This window comes from Gallinula chloropus (genome assembly GCF_964237585.1).
Source record: "Gallinula chloropus genome assembly, contig: HAP1_SCAFFOLD_359, whole genome shotgun sequence".
NCBI lineage: Eukaryota > Metazoa > Chordata > Aves > Gruiformes > Rallidae > Gallinula > Gallinula chloropus.
In genome coordinates, this window is record NW_028168118.1 from 36,341 (window position 1) to 62,315 (window position 25,975).

Here is a 25,975-nt window from a genome sequence, read left to right on the forward strand (position 1 = left end):
CGCATGTGCTCCATGACAGCTCCTAAGATGACCCTCTCCAAGGTCTTCCCCGGGACTGAGGTCAGATTGAAGACAAACCCACAGGCGGGGATCAGGTGGGTAACCCTAGTAAGGGATTAACCATCTCTCTTACCTGACTGATGCTCATCAGCATGAACAAATGAATCATCCAACAGAAAGGGAATAGCTTTTGCTGAGAGAAGCACACAGGCCATCACTTCCATACTGGGAGTCTTGTACAGCAGAACTGAGGACCACATGAGATGTCTCAACTCTTCATTTTCCACCTAAGACAGAAAGCAGATGCTGCAAGTTACTTGCACACTTTGATAATCCAGGCAGCTTTATCATCATAGGCTACTAGAGAAACAGTTTCAACAGCTGGAGCATCTAAAGATGCTGTGGTCAAAGAGCAGAAGCTCACCTCAAGGCAGTTAAATGCAGCACAGCTTTGAGGTGCACACAATGGAACTCCACTGTCTGTGTAAAACCATATTTTCCTGTCATGGTCAAGTTCTTCCTCATTTTCTGCCCAAAACTACAAGTAGGAGCTAGCACACAGTAAAGACTTGGCACAAAAGACACTGCGGACAAAGTTGATCAGTGAGCAGTGCCAACAAGTCTGCTGAGCCTTCAGATGCTACCGAGGGGCTGGATTTAATGACCTTAAGAGACCTTAAGAAACAGCAACAGCACCTCTTGCTGTTACAGCTGCTGTCCAGGGAGGCATCTGCCCAGCTTGATGAGTTTACTGTGAATCCTCAAGTGAGGCACCTTTCTTTATCAGCATCCCTTGATGTCAAAAGAGAAGCACAGCTTACCATTTGTGCTCACTGAAGATTTGGAAGTGAGGGATGTGAACAGAGTGTCTCTCTCAAGTTGCTTTTCAATTGAGATTTGTACTCAGAGCACAATGATTTATCAAAGTGCCACACTCTGAGCTTAGGGTATTATTTGTATTTTTAAATTTGGTGTTCCCCACACAGACTGTACATCTCAAGTTAGGTTTATCTCCTCGTGTTTCTGGAGTTCCTACAGCCAAGTACATACTCGTACATCTATACTGCACAAAGGCGCCACCTACTGATTTAGTGAGATCCCATCACAAAGTCATTCCACTCCAGTCATTTTCACAGCATCACAGGGGCTGGAAGGGACCCGGAGAGCCCTACAAAAATTAATACTTTCATTCAGAAATCAGGAATGGGCAGCTTCTACTCTGAATAGTTTGCTCTAAATGGTTTCTCTTGAGCATATCTATCAATCTGGCATGACCTCAGCCTGGGAGCATGGGAAAGGCAGGTCTCCTTCCATAAGAAAACACATGTTGCAACTATAAACCAAACCAGAAACAAAACAGGTAGACAGCTACGGCCCAGGATAACCCTCCACACACACCACAGGCCAACAGAATGATGAAGCACGTTGCCAACACTGCAGGCCCAAACCCATTCCCAGTGACAGCTGCAAACTCACCAGCAAGGCCACGCTGGCTTCAGCAGAGCTTCTGTGGGAACTGTTCCCTTGCTGACTGACCATGCCTGTCTGCCTCCACCATGGGGTTCCGTACAGCGTCTGCTTTGCCTGAAGCTTTGACAACAATAATAGTCTTAACATCCTGCAGGAGCCTCCGCAAGAGACTGTAGATTCTGAGGAAGTGGAATTTCTCATGAGGTAGAACAAACACTGCTTTAACACATCTGTATCCAACAAGCAACTCCAGCACGTGGCCATCCAGAAAGGAACCCTTCTGCTGGATGGAGCCATGAGTCGGATGCAGCACCAGTGATGCTAACGGCATCCTAGTCAGCTTAAATACACTTCTCCACTCTTCTGTGCCTCCCCATTTACCTGGCAGCAAACTGAAATCCACCTTTACTAGGTACAAATGCTGGCGTGTTAGAAATATCCAACAGGGATGGACCACACAGGGACCCTGGGCAGAAGCCTTAGACACTGAAGAATAAAGTGCAGGACACAAAACGGGTTTTGACCAGTCTTTGTTACTACCAGCTGACTCTGCTTGGTGCAGGAGTTCCTGGACACAGGTTTTCTTCCCATAAACAAGGTATGTTGGGAAACAACCTTTTATTTCCACATCATCTGCTGAAATGCAATTCAATTCCCTAAGCTGGCAGAGAAACTCTGGGAGCTTTGCTGGTCCACAGTACAACAGGGAGCTTGCTAACACTGACGGGTACTGTTGAGAGCAACGCATGTGTAAACAGGAATAAAAGTCTTGCAGGTTCTGGGGGTCTGAAACAACAAACAAGCAGTTGTCACCATTTGTCAGCTTCAGGGTTAAACAGATTTCTGGCAGGAGAAAGCCAAGTTCCAGAAGATCAGTATATGGAAAAGACAGCACCAGCTTCAAGGCAGAAGGGATGTGCTGGCAATTTCCTCTCAATTCCTGACAAGGAATCTCAAACACAGCTGGCAGATCTTCAGTCAAAACCAAACAGGAAGCAAACTGCTTGAGGCCTTTATGAGTGTGAATAGAAACACTCCAGAGAATTTTGACTATTGCAACACTCTCCACTGCTCCCTGGTCAGAGGGCCGAGGATCTGAAGTAGTGCTGAACTCAGAAGTCTCATCTCCTTCGTGAAGCCCCATTTCAAAAGAGCCATCTTCTTTGTCTGTGGTCTTGGTGTCACCCAGAGGGCTCCCTTTCTCCTCTGTAAAGCAGGAGGGGGGGGATCTCTGCACAGTCTGAACTATCAAGGCAGAAAGGTGCTGGGTAAAATCTTGGTTTGTGGCAGTGTATGACATACAATGAAAAGGCAAGATGACAGTGTTACAGGGGTCAGGCACTGCACGCTGTTCTTCCTCTGAAGGATCCAAACTGCAAAAGAGATAACAAGGCAAAGTACGAGCCTGAGTTTCAAAACAGTCACAGCTACCTACAGCTCATGGTGCTGCTGCTGCTGCTCTGCACTTTGAGGTATAATCTTGTTACTGCAGTTACATCAGCCTAATTTCATAAAACATCTTAAACAGTCAAGAATGTGTAGGTTGCAGTTGTATTCATTTCTGTATTTCTTTTATACATTTACAGCATTTAGTTGATAGAAATATTCCTAATTCAAATTATTCCTTTGTCCTGCCACTGAATTTTCAAGATGCTTTCAGATCATCTTGTGTCTATACATTGTTTTGTCTTTACATAGTAACTATTTACTTGTTAGATAAAAAATAGTGTGGCCAGTAGGTCTGGGGAGGTGATTGTGCCCCTGTACTGGGCACTGGTGAGGCTGCAGCTCGAGTGCTGGGTCCAGTTCTGGGCTCCTCACCATAAGGACGGGGAGGTCCTGGAGCGAGTCCAGAGAAGGGCAACCAGGCTGGGGAAGGGGCTGGAGGGCAAATGCTCTGAGGAGCAGCTGAGGGAGCTGGGGGTGTTCAGCCTGGAGAAGAGGAGGCTGAGGGGAGACCTTCTCCCCACCTCCCCTGCCCTGCCAGGAGGGTGCAGAGAGGTGGGAGATGGTCTCTTCAGCCAGGGGACAGGAGATGGGACAAGGGGCAATGGGCTCAAGCTGCCCCAGGGCAGGGTCAGAGCAGATGGGAGGGCAAAGTTCTTCCCTGGCAGAGTTGTGGGGCTGTGGCACAGGCTGCCCAGGGAGGGGCTGAGTCACCTCCCCCGGATGGGTTTGAAAAAAAGGGTAGATGAGGTGCTCAGGGATCTGGTTTAGCTTGGGACAGGAACAGTTGGACTTAATTATCTTAAAGGTCTTTTCCAACCTTGTGATTCTGTGATCTTCATACTGTGCACAGCCACTGGTTGAGAGGCTGGGAGTGTGCAATTTATCAGAAGTAAAAAAATAAAGTGTTCAGCTCATCTTCCATTTCCCAAACCCAACAGGCACTTTGCAAATCACTGGCTTGAAGCCACTGACTTTATTCCAGGGTTCAAAGGTTACAAAGACTTTATACTCTTACCACTGATTTCAGTTGAAAACAACTAGAGGCAGCGTGCAACCAGACACACTGGTTTGCCTTAAAGCCGGGTTTGAAATGCACCATCCACTATTGGGACTCAAAAAGCTGATGGGGGTTCAAGCCAGAGCTCAGAAGTGTCACTTACCCCATCTGGGGATCACTTCCATGTGCTTTACAGGAATCTAACAGAGAGGCAGGTGCCTACGGAACAAAGAACCATCAGGCAGTGGCAGCTGCTGCCAGATTTCAGCAGAAGTGAAAAGCAAAGTCAACGTTGGCTCCTGCTTTTTAAGGCCAGCAGCTCCCTGCTGAGTCCTGACTGCTGTACCCGTGGGCAGCTGAACAGCTGACCTGTGAGGATGCTGACACACCAGGTTTTTAGTTCAGGCTGGGCACTCTGAGGCAGCCAGGAACGCAGTGAGAACAGATGTGGCCTGTAGGCCTTTCAGCACACTACAGACTTCAGCAGCAGCGCACAGCGAGGCGAAAAGGCAAAGGCCCTGGAGAAAGCCCAGCCACGCTGGCAGCAGAGGCAGAGTCCCTCAGGGCTGGCTGTCTCATGCCCTGAAGCCAGGCATATGAAGGGCATTTCCTATCTAAAAAATGACATCACAACGCAGAAGTTAAACAGCTGGAGTTTGAAGGAGACCAATTAGGCCAACACCTATTGCCAGAGAGAAGGTTCTTCCACTCTCTGAGGAAGAGACCTGTCTTCCAAAAAGTGCTGAACTGCTCAGTTCAGAGAGCAGTTCAGCATCTCAGAGCACACTGAATGAGACACTAATGCCAGGTAAACATCTCAGTCCTGACAGCGACAATTCTCTGCAACTCTGGTGAATTCAGATCATGCACTCACTGTACAAGGTGGACCAAACCCACCACTCAAATTTGGGGCTACCTCCTTTCTCAATTATAACAGCTCAGAGAATGAAAATACCTTTGCTGTGGATTACTATAACAACATCAGTTTAATATCAGAAATTAGCTTGCAAAAAAACCCAACCCTACCACATTAAAACTGCCATAAAATAAACACAAGTGTAGCAATTACCTGATTTTTACATCCAGAGTCTGGTATTTCAAAACATCTCTGGGGAACTGTATAGTCTGTAGGAGTCAAACTACCGGATTGCAAAAGACTGCTGGGCTAGGACTGTTTCTTCACAAATTATTTCTAGAAGAAATACAAAGACCTTTTAAAATTGCTGAAGTAAAACCAAAATGAACATCTAACAGTGTCTGTCAAACAACTAGAATTAAGATTGTATCATCAAAATGTGACCATCAGTCATTAAAGCTGCAGGGTCTCTTCACAGAACAGCCAGGACAGAACAAAACCAGGCACAATTTTAGTATCCATAAGTGCACTGGAAGGTGCACTGAAGACTGCTAAAGCTCATTTTTTAAGCTAACCACCAATTTAAATCTCAACATCTTGTGTGAGAATTCTCCATGTGATTTAGTTTTAACAGAACTGGTCCATTTCCTTGAAACTTGCCCTGAGTGTTACCAAAGCATTGCCAGGCTGGCAAAGCCACAGCAGAGCAGTTTGTGAGCTTCACAGCATTCACTCCCATTTTTGCAGGCGTCAAGCAAACAAGCAGAAGATCTGTAAAACCTTTAACCTGGCTCAGGAGGTCCTGTCCCTCAAATGCCACTCAAGGAAATGATCTTCCCTCGATCAGAACCTTTCTGAAGGATCCCAGCCTGACTCGTCATTACAAACTGATCAGGAATGCAGTATACTGAAATATTCTCAGGGACATTGGACTTTTTGGCTGTTTGATATTCACAGCCTGGCAGGAATGCAACCCAGCACTCCAGTTCTCAGCATCAGCACAGAGCCGGCCCGCTCACGCGTGTACAACGTACGTGCAAATAAACAACAGAATCCCAATCACAGAATCCCAGCCTGGGCTGGGCTGGAAGGGACCCCAAGGATCACAGAGCTCCAACCCCCCTGCCACAGGCAGGGCCAACAACCTCCAGGCCTGGAGCTACACAAGGTTGCCCAGGGCCCCATCCAACCTGGCCTTGAACACCCCAGGGATGGGGCACCCACCCCCTCTCTGGGCAGCCCCTGCCAGCCCCTCACCACTCTCTCTGCAAAGAACTTCCCCCCAATATCTGTCCTAAACCTTCCTTCCTTTAGCTTTAATCCATTCCCCTTGTCCGGCCATTGCCTGACCTTTCAAAAAACTGATTCCCTCCTGTTCCTCTGCTCCCTTCAGGGGCAGGAAGGGTGCAATGAGGTCCCCCCACAGCCTTCTCTTCTCCAGGCTGAACCAGCCCAGCTCCCTCAGCCTCTCTCTGTAGGGGCCCCTGCTCCAGCCCTCTGATCATCTCCGTGGCTCCTCTGACCCCTCTCCACAAGTCCCACATCTTCCTTGTACTGGGGCCCCAGCTCTGGACACAGGACTCCAGCTGGGGCCTCCCCAGGGCAGAGCAGAGAGGGACAATCCCCTCCCTGTCCCTGCTGCCAACCCTTTTCTGATGGGAGTCCAGGATACCATTGGCCTTCCAAGCTGCAGGAGCACACAGCTGGCTCATGCTGGCAATGCATGTGAGCTGCTTCCTCAGGCATAAGAACTCCTGCCTGTATCTTTCTGGATTGATGGCAAAGTTTAGTAGATGACACCAAACCATCTCTCAGGCAGAGGAAGCACAAGAGATATTTACTGCTTGAACAAAGCAACCGTGTTAGCCAGAAGGAAACTCAAATTGACAAGAAAACCAGAACAGGGCAGCATTATTGCTGGATTTCTCTTCTCTATATATGTTTAATCTTTGCCATAAGCCATTTGGAAGCCATGTTTAAGTTGAATAAAATGCTAGTGAAACAGATGGTGTCTAGAGAAAGTGCAGAGAAAACAATTCACAGAAATAGTGCATCAGAAAATGAATTCCATTATTCCTGATTTCAGGTCTAACAATGAAATAAATTGCCCAGCATAGTTCCTTTTTTAAAAAAATAGACTTCTCAAAATCAGTATTTTGAAAACAACCCTTGATAGCTAGGTATGTAGCAAAGAATTCATTTCTGTTGTTAAAGCTGAGGAATGTCCTAATCCTGTCCTACTCCTTGCTATCCCACTATATATTAATACATTTATAAATATCCCACTATATATTTATATCCCACTTTTATATTTATTTTTATAAATATAAAAGCCCTTCCTCAAGACTCTACTACAGGAATCTTATGGAAAAGGACCACAGTCAGTAACCCCAGTCTTACACCAGTTTTCCTATAAAATTCCCAAGTAGTTCAGAAAGATCTTGGTATTTTTTCCAAGACTCATGTGCTCCTTAAACATCTGCAATAATGGAAAAAGATGATTGACCAATAAGTAACACCTAAACAGTCACAGCCACTGCTAGCATGCATCTTTACAGCTAGCCCTGCATAAAACCACAGGCTGCCCTATAGCCAAGCTGTCTCACTCCTGCAACTTCAATGCTTGATGCTTTAAAGCCAGCGTTGGCTTAATTTGGGAGAACCTGGCACTTCACCTGCAGGTGAAAAGTTATCCAGAAGGGCTCCAAAGGCAAATCAAGCACATAAATAGCAACTAAACCTGCATCTAAATTGCTTCTCCTTTAATTTAAACGCTGTCACTTCATTTTTACTGAGTGATCTGAGACCTCTACTGATTCTGCAGAAATGCCAGGAACAGACTCTTTCCAAAGACCTCTTCCCCCACCCACCAATTCACTGCTAAGAGTAAGCTGTTTCACCCCCAATTATGGAGACTGTCATCACTTTTCTAAATGGTTACAAAGTCGTCCCCAACCAGATATACCCTACTGCATTTTAAGCTTTCATTCAGGCAAAAGCAAAAGCATCTTTATCTCTTCTCAGACACACATGAATTTCCCAGTCAGTCAGTCCCACGGGCCCCTGCAGAAGATGCAAGACACGCCACTGTTCTACGTTCTAATGCAGTGGGTACCCTTGGTTGAAGCATCCAGTGAAATGGGATTTTCAGGTAAGGTCAGCAGGTGCTGTGGAACACAACAGTGTGCTGAAATCACAGGCTCAGTCTGAACCCAAACTCCAGAACTGCCTCTTACTCATCTCCTTTTCCGACCTCCATTCTGGCCTGACAGAAACACAGCCCTTGCCAACAGCAGGAATGGAACAGATGCTCCAGCTCCCCTTGTGCAGACCAACAAGCAGAGAAGCAGTTTTAGAACGTGTCTACAGATGCCACAGTTCCCATGAAGGCATGTATCTAGACTAGCAAGAGAGATACAGTCCTCTGCTGCTGCTTTCTGCAGTAAAAGCAGCCCCGTGCCCCAACTTCTGTTCCAGTTAATTAACACCACAGTGAACATCAGGTCAGCTTTGCCAGGTCACATGTCACTTGCACTACGCCAAAGCTGCTGGGTCTGTCTGCTCTGACTTGATAAGCCCCATATCCCTACACAGAACATCCAGGTACATCAGTGCAGCCCGGAGATGCAGAACCCAGAGGCTCAGCCCAGCAGCATGATACATACATGATTACCTTGGCTGGAGCTGACAGGACGAGGCAGAGAGGGAGAGGAAGGACGAACAGGAACAGAAGAACAGTTTGGTTTGGAGCTGGCAGCAGTGAGCCTGGAGTCCTCACTGATCTAATAAAGAAAGTAGGCAATAATTAAAGAAAAATCCTAAACACACGGGACACGTCAGAACCTGAACTGCACCAAGTCTACAAAGATTTCCCAGTTGGAGTAAAAAGAACGTTAGTACCAAATGTGTTGGGTTTCTGAGGGGTGCCACACGTTGGTGCTCACATCCTCTCAAGTTCCCATTTCCCACTAAGCAGAATTCCACTAAGAATTCGGTTAGAGAAGTCATTCTGATCACTGATCCCTGCACTGACAAAACCAGCAGCAAGTTTCACAAACCACAACGACAACAGGATTCTTAGGCTGCAGGGGCATCACAGCTCCTGATAATACAACTTATTTCCAGAACAAGATTAACCCACTGCACAGCAGACAGGAGAACAGGACAATTCAGACTTCTGATCCTTTCCCATTGCTCAATACTCGCAAGAAGAAAGTCTGGGAAAATCATTTCAGTCCTCTGCAACACAAGCACTGATCTCACACCTCAGCACTCTCTGTATAAGATGGAAAATACGGCTGTTGAGGTCAGCTGCATATTTATTGTGTGTACCATTAGGCCATTTTCTCTTTTCCTCCCACTTCCTCTATCCCAAGCCAGCAGAAAAAGGAACATCCTGAAACTGCATTGAAATCTAAATAGGAGAAAGAGGTGATGTTCAAACCTCACACTGCAGTAAAGCACAAACACTGCACACACTTCCATGAGAAGTGAGTTTAAGGAATTCTGCTCAAAGCCAATCTGGAGAGGACTCACAGGCTTCTTTTGTACCCAGCACGTTCTGCTCTCACAGCACCCAACTCACCTTTTTATCAGAGCTGCTCAGTTTGTGTTTCACCTCCTTGGCTTTCTGAATGGCTTTCAGCACTTCCACTGTGTCTGGTTCCTTTTCTGTGGTGATAGTGTTATCCAGACAGACCTAAAAATGTTAAAAACATCCAGAAATACAGAAAACAAGGCAGCTCTGTAACTTATTGTTACTTATGTCATAAATAAATAGTTTGATGCAGATGCTGTGCATGTCTGTAACCGTGTCAACAAGGTAATGACCACGTCAGACCTCATGACTTGAATGCAAACTCAGAAGGGCTTGGGAAGCTCCACACCCCACTGGCACAGGCACCTTCCAACAGGAACACCCTGTTACCCAGTGAAAGCAGGGCAAGCTCTCCCTTAGATCTGAGGAGCACGCCCAGCAGCGTATACATGGTTCCATTCCCTACAGATGTACTCCAACCCCCACTAAAAACTCCTCAGGCTTGTAGAGCATTCACACAACTTTCCTTACCAGGCTTTAGAAAGAAAAAGCTGTTCTTACATACCTCTGAAGCCCTGTCCCCAAACTGAGCCAGTACTTTGGTCCCATAGTCAGGGATGATGCTCAGTGGGTTGCTGGATAACACCACCTTTTCTAAGCACGGGAGGTTTCCTATATTTTTTACTTCATCAATCTGAAAGTTTTTCAGTAAAAGGATGAATACACAGATTGGCTAAATGAGAACACCACCACAGTCTAAGCATTTCTTGACTAAATTACATACAAACAGTAACCAGGAAAAAAAATTCTCTCCAGCCACTTTATTTGCACTTTCACCCTCTAACAGAAATCACTTGTGTTCTAAAGCAATCTGACACTAAAATCAGTAGTTACCTGTTCGATTTTGTTGTTGCTCAGATCCAAGTTGACTAAAGAGTACAGCTTGTTAAGACCACACAGCCTTTCCAGCTGATTTCCTGCTAGATTCAGAGTTTTGATGTTTCCCAGTCTTGTGTGAACACCTTCCAGCGATGTCAGCTTGTTGTAGGATAAGTCCAGGTGAACAAGGTTGTAAAGATGCTACGAGAGCACAGAAAATCCAGGTCACACACCAATTTGCTAAAATTAAACAATATCAAAGGCTTGTCCATTTGCTCATGCTGGATGCTGCCCAGCTGACAAACACAACATGAACTTGCTCATTACACAGGATTAAGCCTGCAGGAAAGGGAACTTCCCCAACTCTATTTTTCCCAAGCCATTGACACAGCCAGCAACGACTGAATTTAGTGAAGAACTACATGTTGCATGTCGGTATTGGCAAGTAAGAAATGCACCCTTATGAGGGCTTGATGCTAGGAAGCTATTTGGGCTTAAACTCTTCTCTGCAAGATGAGTGGCAAAATCCTTTAGCAAAAGGATTCTGTCTTGGAAGGTCCTGGGCAGCCTGGCAAACATCACCTTCAAAAGCATCCCTTACCTGTAAGTTTTCTACCAGAGACACCCCATTGTGACTCAGGTCCAGGAACTCAATCTTGGGAATTAATTTCTAGAAGGGAAAAGGTGCACATGTTAAATGCGTTTTAGCTTAGAAACCTGGCTGTACTTCCTTCACCAACCAACTAACAACTAACAGGCAAAGGGAAGGGAACTCTCCAAGGCACAGACCCTCTTCTCAGCTTTCAGCAGTAAAAAGCGTTCTGCACCCATTCTAGTGCAGCCAGAGTGCAGACACCTGCTCGTGAGAGAACCAGATTACTCTGATGAGCACGGTCACGTTTGCATTTGACACCTGGGTTCTCACTGAAGACAAGCAAGTTGCCCCCAGTTTAGCCCCACTAACTACAGATCAAACTCATTAAGAGGCCTTTCCAGCTCAAACAGGCCTGTCTGTATTACACAGAACCCTGGATAAAGATTACAGAACTAAAAATCAGAGTAAGTTGAGCAGTGCATTGATCTCCACATCATTACCTTGTGGAGCTCAAGCACGGACAGTGCAAGGGGAAATCTTTCAGAAGAGAGATACATGAAGAAATTGCAAAATCCCTGCTGAGTCATGTGCCACAGAAGACCAGCCATCCTTTCCCCACACACACAAATGAAGAAAGATTTCTTACCACTGAATCATCAATTTGAGAGATGCTGTTGTGACTCATATCCAAGGTTGTTAATGTTCTCCAAGTTGGGATAACTGCTGTCACTGGACAGCTTGAAGTTGCATCCTCTGGCTCCCACTGATCAAACTCAGAGGCCTCTGGCACCAGGATTTCCTGTTAAAGACAAGCACCCTAAAAATATGCTACCTGCATCTTCGGTGAAAGCCCATTGTTTCACAAGCAATCCAAATGACCTTATGAAAGAAAGATCCCTAAGCCTTATCATCACCCAGATTAAAGGTCTTAAAGCAGGAGCTGAGTGTGTCAGAATTATTTTAGATCCACAGGGAGGGAGTCCCAAACACTGGCAGCCAACCCAGGCTGGAGAATGGGAAGGAAGAGAGGGACTGTGAAAGGTACGCTCCTCACACCCTTGCCAAATCACAGCCCAGAGAAGAAGCCACACGCATTCAGCTCTCGAGGAGTAACAGAAGCACATTCCAATCAAAGCATCAGAAACATCCCTGTGAAGGGACACATCTCATCACTTCAAGTCTGTTCTGAGAGGCCAGCAAACGCTTTCTGCTTCCCAGCTTTACGAGCAGAACCTGCAACAGGCAGGACAGAAAAGGACCAGGGCTCCACATGGGGATTCCCCCACCACAGGCGTGATTCTCACACGAACTTCGAACGCCCATCAGAAACTCCCTCTCACCTTCATCCATGTTGCCGAAAACCGAACACTCATTGTGGCCAGAGCATGTTTGGATGAGGTCAGCCCTTTGAGAAGCTTCCCCCCACAATGACTGAGCTATTGGAAAAACATGACAGTCAGAAATGGCAGAACAAACACGGGACACAGCAGAGGCAACTGAAACCTTCAAGGACGGATTCCCTCCCAGTCCGGAAAGTAGTTACAGCACTGCCTTCAAATCTGGGACTATCAGGTCAGACAGCCCAACATTTGGTAAAGCTACAGCAAGAAATTAGGGACACAACTACAGAAAAACTAATTCCCAAATATTTCTTTGCACAAAACATCTTCTCTAGGCACTTTCTACCTTCCCTGGGCATTCCCCCAGGTTCAACCGCCCAGGCAGTTGAACAGGGCACAGTGTTTGACTGTCACCAACCGCAGAGGTGGGTACCTCAAGCTGTGCAGCTCGACCTGCAAACACAGTTACTGCTGTATCCCACCTTCTTTACTGCAAAGAATAAACAACAACTGTCCGGGGAAGGGAAGATGCCCAGCTCAGCAGTTCATACACCAATGAGCTCATTACACAGACTAAGTTTGACATTATAAAAGTCTTTTCTGCAGTTCAATGTGACTCAAGCTCTGTCTAGCAAATGGGTCCTTCTCTGGGCACACTGTGCAACAACAACCAGTTCCCAGAGAACTCCTGCTGCCCCTGGAAGCATCTCTCCAGATCACCACTGTTTGGTTTTGGGCAGCAGTTACGACGAGATGAAAATGCAGGTCTGCTGCCAGCCCATCCAGAACTTTTCAGGAACCCACAGGCACAAAAGTCTTCAAAACAAAAACCTTTTTTATTCTCCTCACACTAAGCAAAGCTACTCCTGAAATTATCCATGCTAGACACACTCCCAACACCAGCCCACTGAAGTTTCCTTCCCACACTAAGATGTCAGCAAGTCCCTGACTTGGGGACTGCACTGCAGCTCTGAACCAGCACAGCCTCTCCTATCAGTGAGACAGCAGGCATGTCCAACAAAAGGTCCTGAACCCAACAGAAGGGAGCACAGGGTAAGGGCTGTGTGACACAACCAGGCATTCCCACTCTGGAAAGATCTGAAAGGGATGAAAGAGGTTTTGAACACTCCCAGTGGAAGCCCCGTGATCCACACTGAGAGCAGAGCAACGAAAAAATGCCGCAAATTCTCAAGCCAGAAGCGCTGCACTCAAGTGAACCTTCTCAAGCAAATTCACATCAATTCAGAAATCCCTGCTGCTTCCCAAACAAGAAGTACTTTGTAATAAGAGCTCCCATTAGAACCCATCTGTTGGAGCTTCACAGGGACAGAAAGCCACCCTGGGGTAGCTTCTGCATACACTGGAAATGACACACATCCTTTGGGAAGACATGCACAAGCTCTTCTGAATATTTACATCTGGCATCCGTATTGCCAAGTCCTGAGAAAAACCCCACACTGTTTCCCAAATAAAACACTCCTCCTGAACACTGCATGCCCCAACCCCAGCACCAAAGCAAAGCAATTGCCAAGCCTGAGAGACATGCACCAGACCTGGCATTTACAGAGCCCCTCAAATTACAGGCAGTAGCTTAGTTGTACCTCTGTTTGATGAAGAGATTTGAAAATTGACAGGTCAAACGGCAACAGATGCTCCTGAATGGTACTGGTTCCAAAAGGTCCCCCTGTTTCAGTGACCTGGTCATCAACAAGGAAGAACAGTCAGTGTACACAACCCAACCTGTGCTCACTTCAGACAGCTGTGCACGGGCAAGAGCACAAGTACAGCAGCTGGGACAGCCACAGCTCCAACCCCTTTGTCAAACACGGGATGATACAGGAAACTCGCAGATTAACTCTTCAGCAGAAAAAACCCAAACCATCAGTTACACTCCAGCTAAGTGCTCTGAACTTGAGGCACTGAACTTAAGCTGCCACCTGGTGCTTGTATTTTGCTCAAATCCCACAGACAAGACTGAGCAAGGCTTCATCCACAGCTGATCAAGCCAGAGTGGCACTCACTAAAACCAGCTTCCCTGAAACACCTGGATCCTCCAGGACAGAACTGTCTTCAATTCCAGCCCAGGGGATGAAGTCCAAGGCACTGACAAGATGGGCTTGAAGAAAGCATTAGACCATCTCATAAAAAGGCATCTAGTTTTCCCATGTGCCCACAGCATTCTGGCCAGAGCACATGGCACCAGTGCAAAAGGCAGGCGGTTGCAGTTCTGGTTGCTGTGAATAAAATTTTGGGAGAAATCTCTTAAGGTTTGTGGTTTTTTTTGGTCTTACATATATCTTATAAACTCTGAAGGCTCCCACTCACAAGCTTTTAGAAGGGCCAGAAATTCTCAAGTATTTTTCTAAATAATATGCTGTATATAATATTTTTCTAAATCATATGTTCTTCTCCAGCCAGAGAATCCTCTGAACAACAGGTTCTACACACAGAGGATGGCAAAGGCAACTGAAGATCCACAGGAATAACAGTAGAGCTGCGGTTTTGCTTTCTAAACTTCCCAAGCCCTCCAGTGCACCTTCCTCAAACCACTACTTCGTTTCATCTTTGAACATACCACACAGTTACAAGGAAATTCTTCATGTAATAAAAGGGCTGAAAAGACACTGACCTGTAGCAAGCAGTGTTTAAAAAGCTACTCAGCACAAGTCTTTGTAATTCACTGATTTGGTAGAAGAACAAAATATCAAACTGGTTCCAGACAAAAAATTATCTGAGGCCATTTTACATTTGTTCTGTAATGGCATTTGTCCTAGAAATTCTGGGCCATTCATCTATAAAACTGATGGTTTTGTTAGTTTGGTTTGGGGGTTTTTTAAACTTTCCAATACAGTTAAAGGTGAGAAAGGGGACAGGACTTACACACACATGCATGTATGCATCTGTATACACTGGCCTAGCCATAGTGTTGTCAAAGAATGCAAGGTTGAAATGAATATTTCCTGCCTCCTTCCTGCCTATTAGCACCCAGTAAGGCTCTGTCACAGAAACCCTAGAGGGCACCGCTGAAGAGATGACATCACATGGCAGAATCAACATCTTTCTTAGAGAACTATGTTGAAGGTTGGTAGAATAAGCACCTGTTTAACACCGAGCTCTAAATGCTTACAGGTGTTTACTGCCAGTAAAGATCTTGTGCATTCTAACTAGGCTCCAGAAGCATGCCAAGAATCCCATCACTCTGGCAGAAACACCGCCAGTACTTGTGCAAACATGGCTCACCTTGAAATACTGGAGTCGACAGGTAAAATCTAGAATATGACCTAGATCAGTTTTGGCATCTCCATTAGCACACGTAGGCTTCCCCTGCAGCAACTGTTGAGTGACAGCATATGGCTGCAAGGGTCTGATGTTGAAGACTTCTCCAGCCATTCAGAGCTGCTCTCCTGAAAAACACAGGATGATGGTATCAAACACAACGCTGCCCCAGTTACCAAAGAGTAAATGGTACCTGCAAAACCTAATGTCAGCGATTTCATCTCTGTCATTTATATTCTAAGCTCATGATTAAGGCACCAAGACAATGTCTTTTCTGCTTCTAAACTAGAAGCACTGAATTCAGATAAATTTTCTTTAACACCAGAATAACCCAAGTGTTCAAACAGGCACTCTCTGCATTCAAGCCTTAAGCTCCCAACGCAACTAATGGCAAATTTCCCTCTTAACAGGGCTGGAACCAGACAAAGTTCATTTATATAACATACAAATTGCTAAACTTTGAGATATCCCTAAGTTCAATAGCAGCTCAGACTTATTCTAACCAGAAAAAGCAGCACCTACCATCTAACAGACAAACCTGACATCCTTTGCTAAGCTGCTGATGTGCAAAGCTGCAGCATCTTCTTGGACAGTCTGAGGACTTTCACCACACTACCACCAGAGCAAGCTCCCAGGGCAGGAAATGCATTATCTGGCAATATTTTTACAATCCCATTTCTTTCCAGGAACACTAGGAAACAGCATCCAAAAGCCTCCCCTGACAGCATCCCAAGAGCAAATGTGGATTACAGCAGTCAGAATACATGCACACGTGGAATTAACATCTTCCTCCTCTTCCTTTTAAGGACACCAGTTTGACCTGACAGACAGGAGAGCATCGGCTTTCGTGATAAGCAGAGTTCTCCAAAGAGTAAAACTCCCTTTGGCTTCAGTGGGAGCAAGTCCCAGAGTCCAGCTGCACATCACCACAAGGTTCCACTCACATACAGCGGTCAGACATCAATGATTTTGGCACTAGTGAGGCTACAGGCACTACAGAGTCAGGGAACAGTTCTTCAGGACCTTCCTTAAAGTGTTCCACAATTTGCTGAGTGCACCCTCTGAAGTGGCTTCACCTGAAGTTAATTTTGTGCCAGAACAATCTGAACCACGCTTCACCTATCACCTCAGCCAGCCAGAATCACAGCACGGCATTCAGCCTCCTGTCCCTTAAAACAAAGCCAGCATGGGTTAATCATTTCACACGCCTCCTGCTCCTGGGGAGCCACTTAGAGATGTTGCAGTAGTGCATTTCATTGTCAGCTGTCAGCCTCAGAAAAGCACATCCTTTCATTAACTGACCAGAAGGTCTCATGTTTCCTGAATTCTGGAAGAACAACATTAAGATAGGTGAAGTGATGCATTCAACACACTCTATCAAGGCTCACTGAAATGACACAAACTTCCTGACTGGTTGCACTAAAACATACCAAGGAATTCATCAATTTCTGATTTATTTCCAAAAGCAGCTGTGCTTCTGTGACAGTTCCTCCTCAAATACAGCTTGGATCAAAGCACAAACAGCAAGAAAAAGGTGAAGAGGAAGAACAAGGCTCAGTCTGATGTGAAAGACTCAGATCTCATGGTCTGGAGATTAAATCTCACAGGTATACACACGCATGCACATGGAGGGAACCATCCCCAGTTAAATTCTTACAGGTTCTTTACCTTTGTGGAAGAGCTCTTCAGCCAGTGCAGCAGTGATCCCATTGATCTCCTGCAAAGATTAAACCATTGCAATGAAGTGTTACATACTTACAGTTCAAAGTGTATCCTTGGCCAAAATAAGTCTCCCTTTTTTGCTGTGGTACAGGACTTTTAAAAATAGAAATCAACTGTCATCACATCTTATAGATTCTCTTTGTAACTTGAAAATACTTCATCAAATGATTTAATTTCATAGGTTTTTCGTTTCCAAGATGGAAGATACTGAACTACATTTAAATAATCACACGCTGCATGTTTCCACAAAGGGCAACAGCAACTAGAGCAATTCTTACTGACCATCATCAGCCCAATGCCAAACAAAGCCTGGTTTTAAAGAAACTATTACCAGTACAGTTTTCTTCAAATTTTAACATTAGACTAACCTAATGCATTAATGTCCTGGCCAAAACCAGGACAATTAAGCACTCAACATTTCCTTAGAGCATCACTAATACACTGATAACTTTAGATTAACAAGTCTACAGGGAAGAAGAGATCTGTAAAAATTAGTCTTCTGGACTTAACCTCCTTGCTGAAGAAGAATTCAAAGTCCCTGTTCACCATCCTCTATCTTCTCTGCCCTTCTGGACCTACACAGTGCTCAACCCCCTTTCTACACACTGACAGCTCCAGGAGGAAAAGAAAAAGCCTGGAAAATTCTCCCTGTGGGAATTTGTTCTTTTCAAATCTAAAGGAGCACAAAGGTTGGTACAGGTATTTCCCATACTTCACAAAAAACAAATGCTCTGTAGAAGTCCAGAAATAGTTCTGAGCTCTTCCAAGAGCTCTCTCTAAGGCTCACAAGAAGAACAAAAAACTATCTGTGATAGTTTAGGCACACACATCTCATTTTAAGGTAGCTGCAAAGGACAAACAGGCATTACAGATCATCATGAAATGAGTATTTGATGAGTTTACTTCACTGACAAACCCCTCATGATTCATGACAAGGAAATAAATCCATGGGCCATCTGCAGCACAGTTCAGCTCATCTGATAAGGTAAACATTTCAGACAAGACACAGCAGAATTTTCCTACATTTATAATCGAAACAAGGTCATGATGTGGAGTGTTGTAGCCCATAGAAAAGGAGCTCTAGTCCTCTGTCAGACCTACAAGAGGCCTCTGTCTTCGCTCTCTTATATGCGCCAATCCCACAGAAATCCAATGTTTGCAGGTGTCTCTGAACAGCAGCTTCTGGGTACTCAAATTATTTTCTTTTAAAAGCTTCTATCTGGAAGTTAAGAAACCAAATCTAAGATGACAAAGTATAAGACACTGCAACGAAGTAAGCACCCCCATATCACTGTATACAGCTGTATACAGCAGATGCAAGTTCTGAAACAGAGCTGTAACTGTTAGGGAGTGGACTTGAACACTAACGCTTGATGCGCAGAGAAAGTGCTGGATAATTAACCTGTGCAGAGTAAGAGCTGCAACAAGTGCCTGCCCTTTAAAGCCCAGTCTAATACATAGCAGAGGGCTCTCAGGGTGGGAGAGGATCCAGCCTCGTACGTTAGCATTATGTTGTTAAAACCTACTCAGAGATGCTTTGAGGTGGGTTGGTGCAGGGATTTAAACCAGAGCTGAGAAATAGGCTTATTGCATTTTAATGGAATCTATTAGTATTCATTCAGAAATAGGCAGACCCATTAATAAAATACCATTTAGCAGGCAGAACCACTGTGGAAGGAAAACATGAACAAAAGTGGGCCTTCACAAGAGGTGAGACGTTGTCAAGGTTATTACACTTGATTTTAATTCTTCTCCCTTTTGATTCTGGAAATGCTGTGGAAGTCCAGAATTCAGGACTATGGAAAGGGAGAAGCACAACTGGAAAAGATGACTAGACCAGTGTAAGCCAGGCTTACAATCTCTTTATTAGCAGCCAACACTTTTGCTAAATCAAGGGATGTGAAAGTCCATAAAGTCAAAGACAGCTTCGCCGTGGTTTGATGCCTTTGCTGCCAAGCTAGTGAGAGTAGTGCTGGATTCTGTGTTTCCTAAGAGCCTATCCAGCTCATGCTGAGTTTTGCAGAATCTAGAAGAGGAAGAAAGGAAACCACAGCTTTAATAAATAATGTTCTGCTTTTAACTGAGAGATTGTAAGTGGCTCCAAACTCTTTCTACGTCAGGGAAAAGTTTTAAATAACAAAATAAGGTAGTATCATGAAGAAAATGTAGAATGTTAAAGAGCAAAGTGAGGGGAAAAAAGGGCTTCCACCTCCTAACTGGGTTAAAGGCAGTCTGGCAACACACCGTCTCCCTGCTACTGAACAGCATCAACACCTATTTTGCATGTCACACCATATCAACTTCTCAGCCTTCAGGAAAGTTGTCTGGAGAAATAAAAAAGCCCTCAACCTATAACTTACAAAATTAAGGGCTGCAGTCACAGACCATGAGAAGAACTTCCAAGTTTTAAATACAGTAAGGAAACTTAGTGTTTCCTTTAGGAAAACACTGTCATTTTACTGCAGTTCAGCTCCAGGTAGGAAGTAACAAGTACAAAGAATAGAAAGGTGACTGAATAGGGATTGGAACACAGCTGCCAGGGGCAGGGGGAAGTGGAGGGAAGACTGCAGGCATTTCTCGCCAAAGAGGGGTTTGGGGGTGGGTTTCCCACTGCCGCCCAAAGGACACTGCTTAGTACCACAGAGGCTGAGAAGTTTCTGGTTTGAGAAGCAAAAGCCCAGAATCCTGTTTGCTGTTCTGAGCAAACGACCAAATAGACACTGAAAAAAGTGTAACGAATCTCTGGAGTTCCCCACTCATTGCGGCTACCGAATTAAATAGTCTATTTCCTTATGACCTAAGGCCATGTTAATGAGAAGTAACTCTTGTAATTAGAGACTCTGTGGTGGTCCAAATCACCATCGCTAACCAGCGGAGAGTATGAGCTACTGACCTTCAGATCCAAGTGGAGAATGTAATGCTGGTTCAAGTAGTGGACCTCGTGGTGCCCAGTGAGTGGAGACTTGGCCGGGGCTTGTGCAAGCTGTGGCTGGTGGTGGACTACTTGGTGTGCACTGCCTCTGTCTTCAACATCGTTCTTATCAGCTTCAACCAGCTCATCTCTGTCACCCAAGCGGTAAGGGCTGGGCGAGTGAGGCTGCTGCAGGGGCTCCACAGCTGCCCTTTCAGGGAGGATGGGCTGCTTGGGGCACCTGGCTCTCGCACATCAATCAAACACCACAGGAGACAGGGGGACTGAGGCAGCTCCCCTGTGCCCTGGAAATATTGCAGGGGTGATTGGCTTTGGCAGACAAGACAATTGATTCTCACTTGAATATGGGAAGAGGTACTCTGGTTTAGAAACAGGTACAGTTTGTCCATGCTGCTGTTGCAGCTAGAAGGGAACAAGGTGTGCTTATTTCCTCACCAGCCACACCTGGATAAGCTTAAGTAGTATTACCCAGCTGAAGCAGATCATGTCCCTCAGAACATAGCAGCACACCTGCTGGAAACTGATAACCCAAGCCAGCCTAGCTGCATCCTAGCACAAAGGGATTTCCTTGCAATGGGTATCAACCCCTCAGGGAAAGTTAGATGTATACAGCTGTGATGGTTCCAGAGAGGCATTGCTGAAATCAAAAGAGCTTCAATTTTCACCTGGACCATCCTACCTCAGAGTATTTTGGATGGAGAAGAAAAAAAAATAAACCTGGTAATAGGTTTTACTCTTCTACACACATTTTTTGCTTGTTCTTCAGCCTCCTGTTCCACCCACATTTCCTTAAAACATGAATTCACCTTCGTGGCTCAATTCCATTTGGAGGAAATGATACATTTTTGGCAAAGCCATTTTAGTGGCACCGTCCCAAATCTGACCCCAACTTCATCCCAGATTTCTGCATGAGAAATATTGTGACTGTTTGTGGAAGGATCACTTTTCAAAGTCCAGAGAAAAATTTGCTGTAACTCTCCACTATCCCTTTTCTTCCCATGTTCCTTCACAATCTTGTTGATCACATTCATCCCCACAGTTCTCAGCCGCTCACCTTCCTCCTGCGAGAGGCACTGGGGCGCCGGTAGCGCTTCCTGTCAGCGTTCTGCCCTGAGTTCAGCTGAGCCGCGGCACCGGATCGCAGCGAGTCGTGTCAGTGCCCCGCACTGGGCGCCACTGGTGGCGCATTTAAAGGCCCGGACTGCGATCGCGGTGGATCGAAGACACCTTTAGTAACAACTGCGCAAGCTTTTATCCCCTCTCCTGGCTGAGGCAGCAGCCTCCAGTCAGGTTTCTGGACTTTTCATTACTACAAGAACCACAACATTCCTATATAAAAGGTTGTCCCAGGGGCGTCCTTCTGTCTGCACCTTCCTTACCGTGACGCACAAATCACATCTCTACACGACCCTCTTTTCTACTTTTTCTCTTGCTTTTGCAGCTTCTCTCCAACGATGGGCATGGGTGCTGCCCTGACTGTGGTCCAGCAGGACCCTCATGTCCATTACCATGGTCAGGGCCAGGCATGGAGCAGTCTGGCCCCAAGAGCATTGCAAGAGAGGATGCCACTCCCAATTAGGTGCTCTCCAATTAACGCCTGCCAGGGATTTATTGCACCCAGCGTGTGCCCGCGGGCAGGCTGGGCTCTGCAAGGGGCTCCTGGCACCATTGCTGGCCCAGGGCAGCCCCGGCTTCGGAGAGGCGCTCCGGTCACCGGTGGGACAGGGACATGGGTGGCACCCGGGGGCCCCTCATGCCCGGGCACCGTCCCCCTCCCCGGCCTGACAAGGTCACCCTGGGCAATGCCTGCACCAGGGCCGTGCCGGTGCCCTGACAATGGCCCCTTGTCATTCTGCGCCCGCACCACGCCAGGCGTCAGTGGCGCGGAGGTCGCTGCTGTCACCACCACACCCCAGAGTCTAATGAAAACAACTTTAATGAACCCGGGTCATTAGCGCGCCGCTCCCCCGGTGTCACAGTTTTGTGTAGCTGGGTGCTGGGAGAGACATGGGGCTGTAGAAAATGGTTGTTGTGAGGAGCTGCTGGAATTCTCTGTGGCCCCAAAGTGTAAATATTGGGCCAAAGCGCCTCTGTGAATCACATATATGAGGAAAAAAAAAAAAACCCTGCTGGCAGCTGCATTTTGCCACCAGAGAAGGGAGTGAGGAGATGTAACGAGCTGTGCAGACACGCAGGCTGGGGAGGGTTGGGGAGGAGGCGCCCCGGGTGTTGGAGAGAGAAAGATGCCCCTGCAGCCTGTGGAGAAACCCACGGTGGAGAGGGTGTTTCCCCCCCTGCCCCAGAGTCCATGGAAAAGGCCAAGACCCCACCTGTGGCCAGTGGAGAGGCTCCACGCTGGATGGAACAGGTGGAGACAGAGAGAAGAAGATGCTGTGACCCTACGTTGGAGCAAGCCTCTGCCAGCACTTGCAGCCCACAGAGATGAGCGAGAGAGAGATTTGCTGGGGGGGAGGCTGGTGACCCCATGGAGGACTGGAGAGACATTGGGATTTATTACTTCCCACCATAGCAGTGATCCACGTCGGGGCAGCTGATGAACAGATAAAGCCCTGTGGGAAAGGACTCACATTGGAGAACTTTGTGGAGGACTGTCTGCTGTGGGTGGGACCCCACGGCATTTATTCCACACCCTCCCCCTGCTGCACCGTGGGGTCCCACCCATGGCTATTGATGTGCAGCAGGGGCTGGGGCCCTGGCACGCTGGCTCCCAGGAACCAGGATGGTTCCTGGCATCAGGTGGAACTGGGTATCCCATGGATTTAAATGGACTGACAGGGGTTTCAGCTCGCACTGGGGGAGTGCAGGTCCCCATGGGTGGGCTCAGGGGCTGCTTCTCCTCCTCCTTCAGGGTTACACTGCCCAGACAGTCCTGGCACTGCCACCTCAGGCAAACATCCGCTCTGTATCGCTCCATCAGAGGGGCGAGGAGCTCCCGACCGCTCGCAATCAGGGGTGTCATCTCTACTCCGCCTTTGGCCAGCAACGGGAACACCCAGGGACTGGGAGCCAGAGCTCTCGTGTCCACAAGCCACCAGTTTCCAAGTCCCAGTGGCCACGTTCAAACCACCTTTGGGAACGCTCCACCATTGAAGCGGATTCCCAGTTTGCCTGGAACGTGCCGGCACCGCAGGGACCACGGGCGGTGAACCACGATGGGCGACAGCCCCGCTGAGCCCGGGAAGGGGCCTGGGCTGGGGCTGCTTGCTGGTACCAGTGATTCAGTGACATGCAATAATGCTGAGGGGATGGATATAGATAGAGTTTAACAGACAATTAATTAATAGAATGTCAACTGTTTGTCATAAAACTTGCTGTCTGGCGTAAATCTTGGTGTTTGCTGTGGTGTGATGAGTGAGTGATTGTGAAATCAAGTTACTGTAAACTAAGTAAAGGGCCCCAATTTGTAGTCCCGAATCCCTGTGAAGAGATTGGTTGGAACTTGTGGTAGATATTAGATGAAGGTTGAGATCAAAAACATAATACAGATCTCGAAGAGCAATAAAACTAAGAGAAAGGAATATGTGGGAAATTAAATATTTCCACCGTGTCTAATCTAATTGATCCAAGACGTGGTGAATCGCATGCAAAGTTACTGTGAACCATATCCCTTCTTTGTCTACTATAAAGTTATGAGTCACGTGGTGTAGCAACTTTCTCCCCCTGATGTCCAATAGAGATATAGATAGAAACTCTTGATTAACTAAACAAAACTAATCTTTTTCAGTGCACAGAACTGTATAACTGAACAAAAACAAAACTTTATTACTATGCACAACTATAACAACAATAAAAACACAATAAGAAAAATAATAAAAATAATAATAAGTGCTGACAAGACACAGCATTCAATTTTAAAGCGTCGCTCCCACATATCCGCATCGGCTGGAGCAGAAGCCTGGGTCCTCTGCCTAGAATTAAAACAACAGAAAAGGAAAATTTAGATTCTTTCTAAATTATCTGAGCTTGAAGAGACCTTTTAGTCTCAGTAACACCCACCTGTCTGGTTGTTCCGGTGGGTAAAGCCGCACTCGTTCGGAAGGCGATGACAACCTGAAAGTCTAAGGGCAAGGGAACAATATACCACTACAGCCATAGCAAGGACATTGCCCCTACTGCCTGGCTGTAGTGCTGTAGAAAGGAACATTTACCACTCGTGGAGTTGTAGGCGCATCCTGTGATTCAGACAAGGGAACTGGGGTCTCACCCTCACCAGCGCTGGCCACTTTGTACTGCTCTGCTGCTTGACTGCGTGTTCACCTAACTGTGTTTTTGGACACGCGCAGGCGCAGTTTTCCCCCTACGTCCCCACAGAAAGTACTAGAAAGGGAAGGTTCAAACTGTAACCGTCGCAGTCTAAGCCTAAAATGATGGGTAACAATCAAAGTGGAGCCTCTAAGAAGAATCCCCTAGGGTGTGTGCTAGCCCATTGGAAGGAATTGGTGGGATCAGGAGGCACTGAAAATAAGAAAACACTTATGAAATATTGTAATCAGTAGTGGCCTTGGGATAAATTAGAAGATGGGGCTCAATGGAACATTAGATTATAACACCTTATTACAATTGATGTTATTTCTAAGAAGAGAAGGAAAATGGGATGAAGTTACATATCTGGGTATGTTTTATACCCTCCAACACCATCCAGAGTGGCAAAGGGAGTGTGGATTAGTCCCACCACAAGATCCTATGGTACTAGCACTCGAGAGGGAGAATAAAAAACACAGAGGTAAACTGAGGCGGTGTTGCTCGACGTGCAGTATAGGGCAGAGGTGTACCAGACCCGATAAAATTTACCAGGTACCAGAACAGGATCTGAACGATATTTTTAAGCCTCCCCCTCGGCTGCAGGAACAGGATGAGGACTCGGATGGAGCTTATACTTCTCAGCAAGTTATAGAGTCTATTTTCCGCACGTCAATCTCACCTCTTTCCGGGGTGTAAACCTGACTCGCACCTTGTAGCGCTGTCCTGGAGTCAGGGTCCCGGCCGAGGGCAGCACCTGGAAGACACAGCGCTTGTTCTTCCACTGCCTCAGCAGCTTTTGTTTAATGTAAAGTGGCAAATACTTGTCCACCTGGGCACAGGAAGGAACCTCTCTTTGGTCTGTGAGGACAGACCCTCAAGTTCCCACAGTGCTCTGAGACACCGTCACGGTGCCAAGAGCACCCACATCCAGACCAGATGTGGCCACTACAGCCTAGAACTGGAGGGAAAACCTGTGGGCAGGGCAGGCAGACGGGCAGGCACCGTCCTTGGAGGAGGACGAATGGGTGAAGGTGGCAGAGAAGCGAAGCATCAGCTGCTCAACAAGTCCAGGTGAACCAGCCTTGCTCCATACCCTCCAATCTCCCTCCCACGAGCCGTCCCCACGCGGTGAGGCACCCACAGCGGCAGAAAAGGCACGAGAGGCACAGAAAACCCAACCGAGAAGTTACGTGTCCCGCGTCGTCTCTTCCTCCTTTTCACAATGGGCTCATTCACAGTGATGGAACAGGGGACCTGGAGTTGGTTGTGGAGCTGGATGGTTGCTTCCTGACTCTGTCCACACTGGACAGCAGCAAACTCCAGTCTGTCCCTGGAGACGCAGACGGATGGCTCAGCCACACTGGCACGGAGGCAGATGGGAAATGTGGGGCCTTCTTCTGCCTAGTGAGGGGCAGAGCATCCAGCTGAAGGTCCAGGCAACATCTGCTGCTGCCCCCAACCTGACAGCTGCCTCAAAAGGCCGTGCTGGCACAGGGAGGTGAGGAAGGATACAGTACCTTGATGGGCAGGACAACATTCACTTCTCCCACCGGCAGGTTGGCACTCTGCGGGTCAAAGCTCACTTGAAATGTCTCTGTCTCACAGAAGGGCAGGTTCTTCACGCAGCCCAGGTCCACACTAAAACCTTGAATGGGTGAA

The 25,975-nt window shown here is 46.8% G+C and overlaps 1 protein-coding gene across 1 annotated transcript; it reads right to left on the bottom strand.

The window, feature by feature from the left end:
• Positions 1–1,495: 1,495 nt before the first annotated feature.
• On the bottom strand, positions 1,496–17,670 carry LOC311204797 (nischarin-like; the record flags this gene model as incomplete). Its single annotated transcript, XM_084281150.1, is given in 16 exon segments — positions 1,496–2,843; positions 4,080–4,135; positions 4,986–5,078; positions 5,080–5,108; positions 8,446–8,554; positions 9,358–9,471; positions 9,875–10,003; positions 10,204–10,389; positions 10,790–10,858; positions 11,430–11,582; positions 12,124–12,219; positions 13,725–13,820; positions 15,364–15,513; positions 15,517–15,527; positions 17,068–17,116; positions 17,632–17,670. Coding segments are annotated over 16 exon segments (2,727 nt in total).
• Between the last annotated feature and the right edge of the window lie 8,305 nt (positions 17,671–25,975).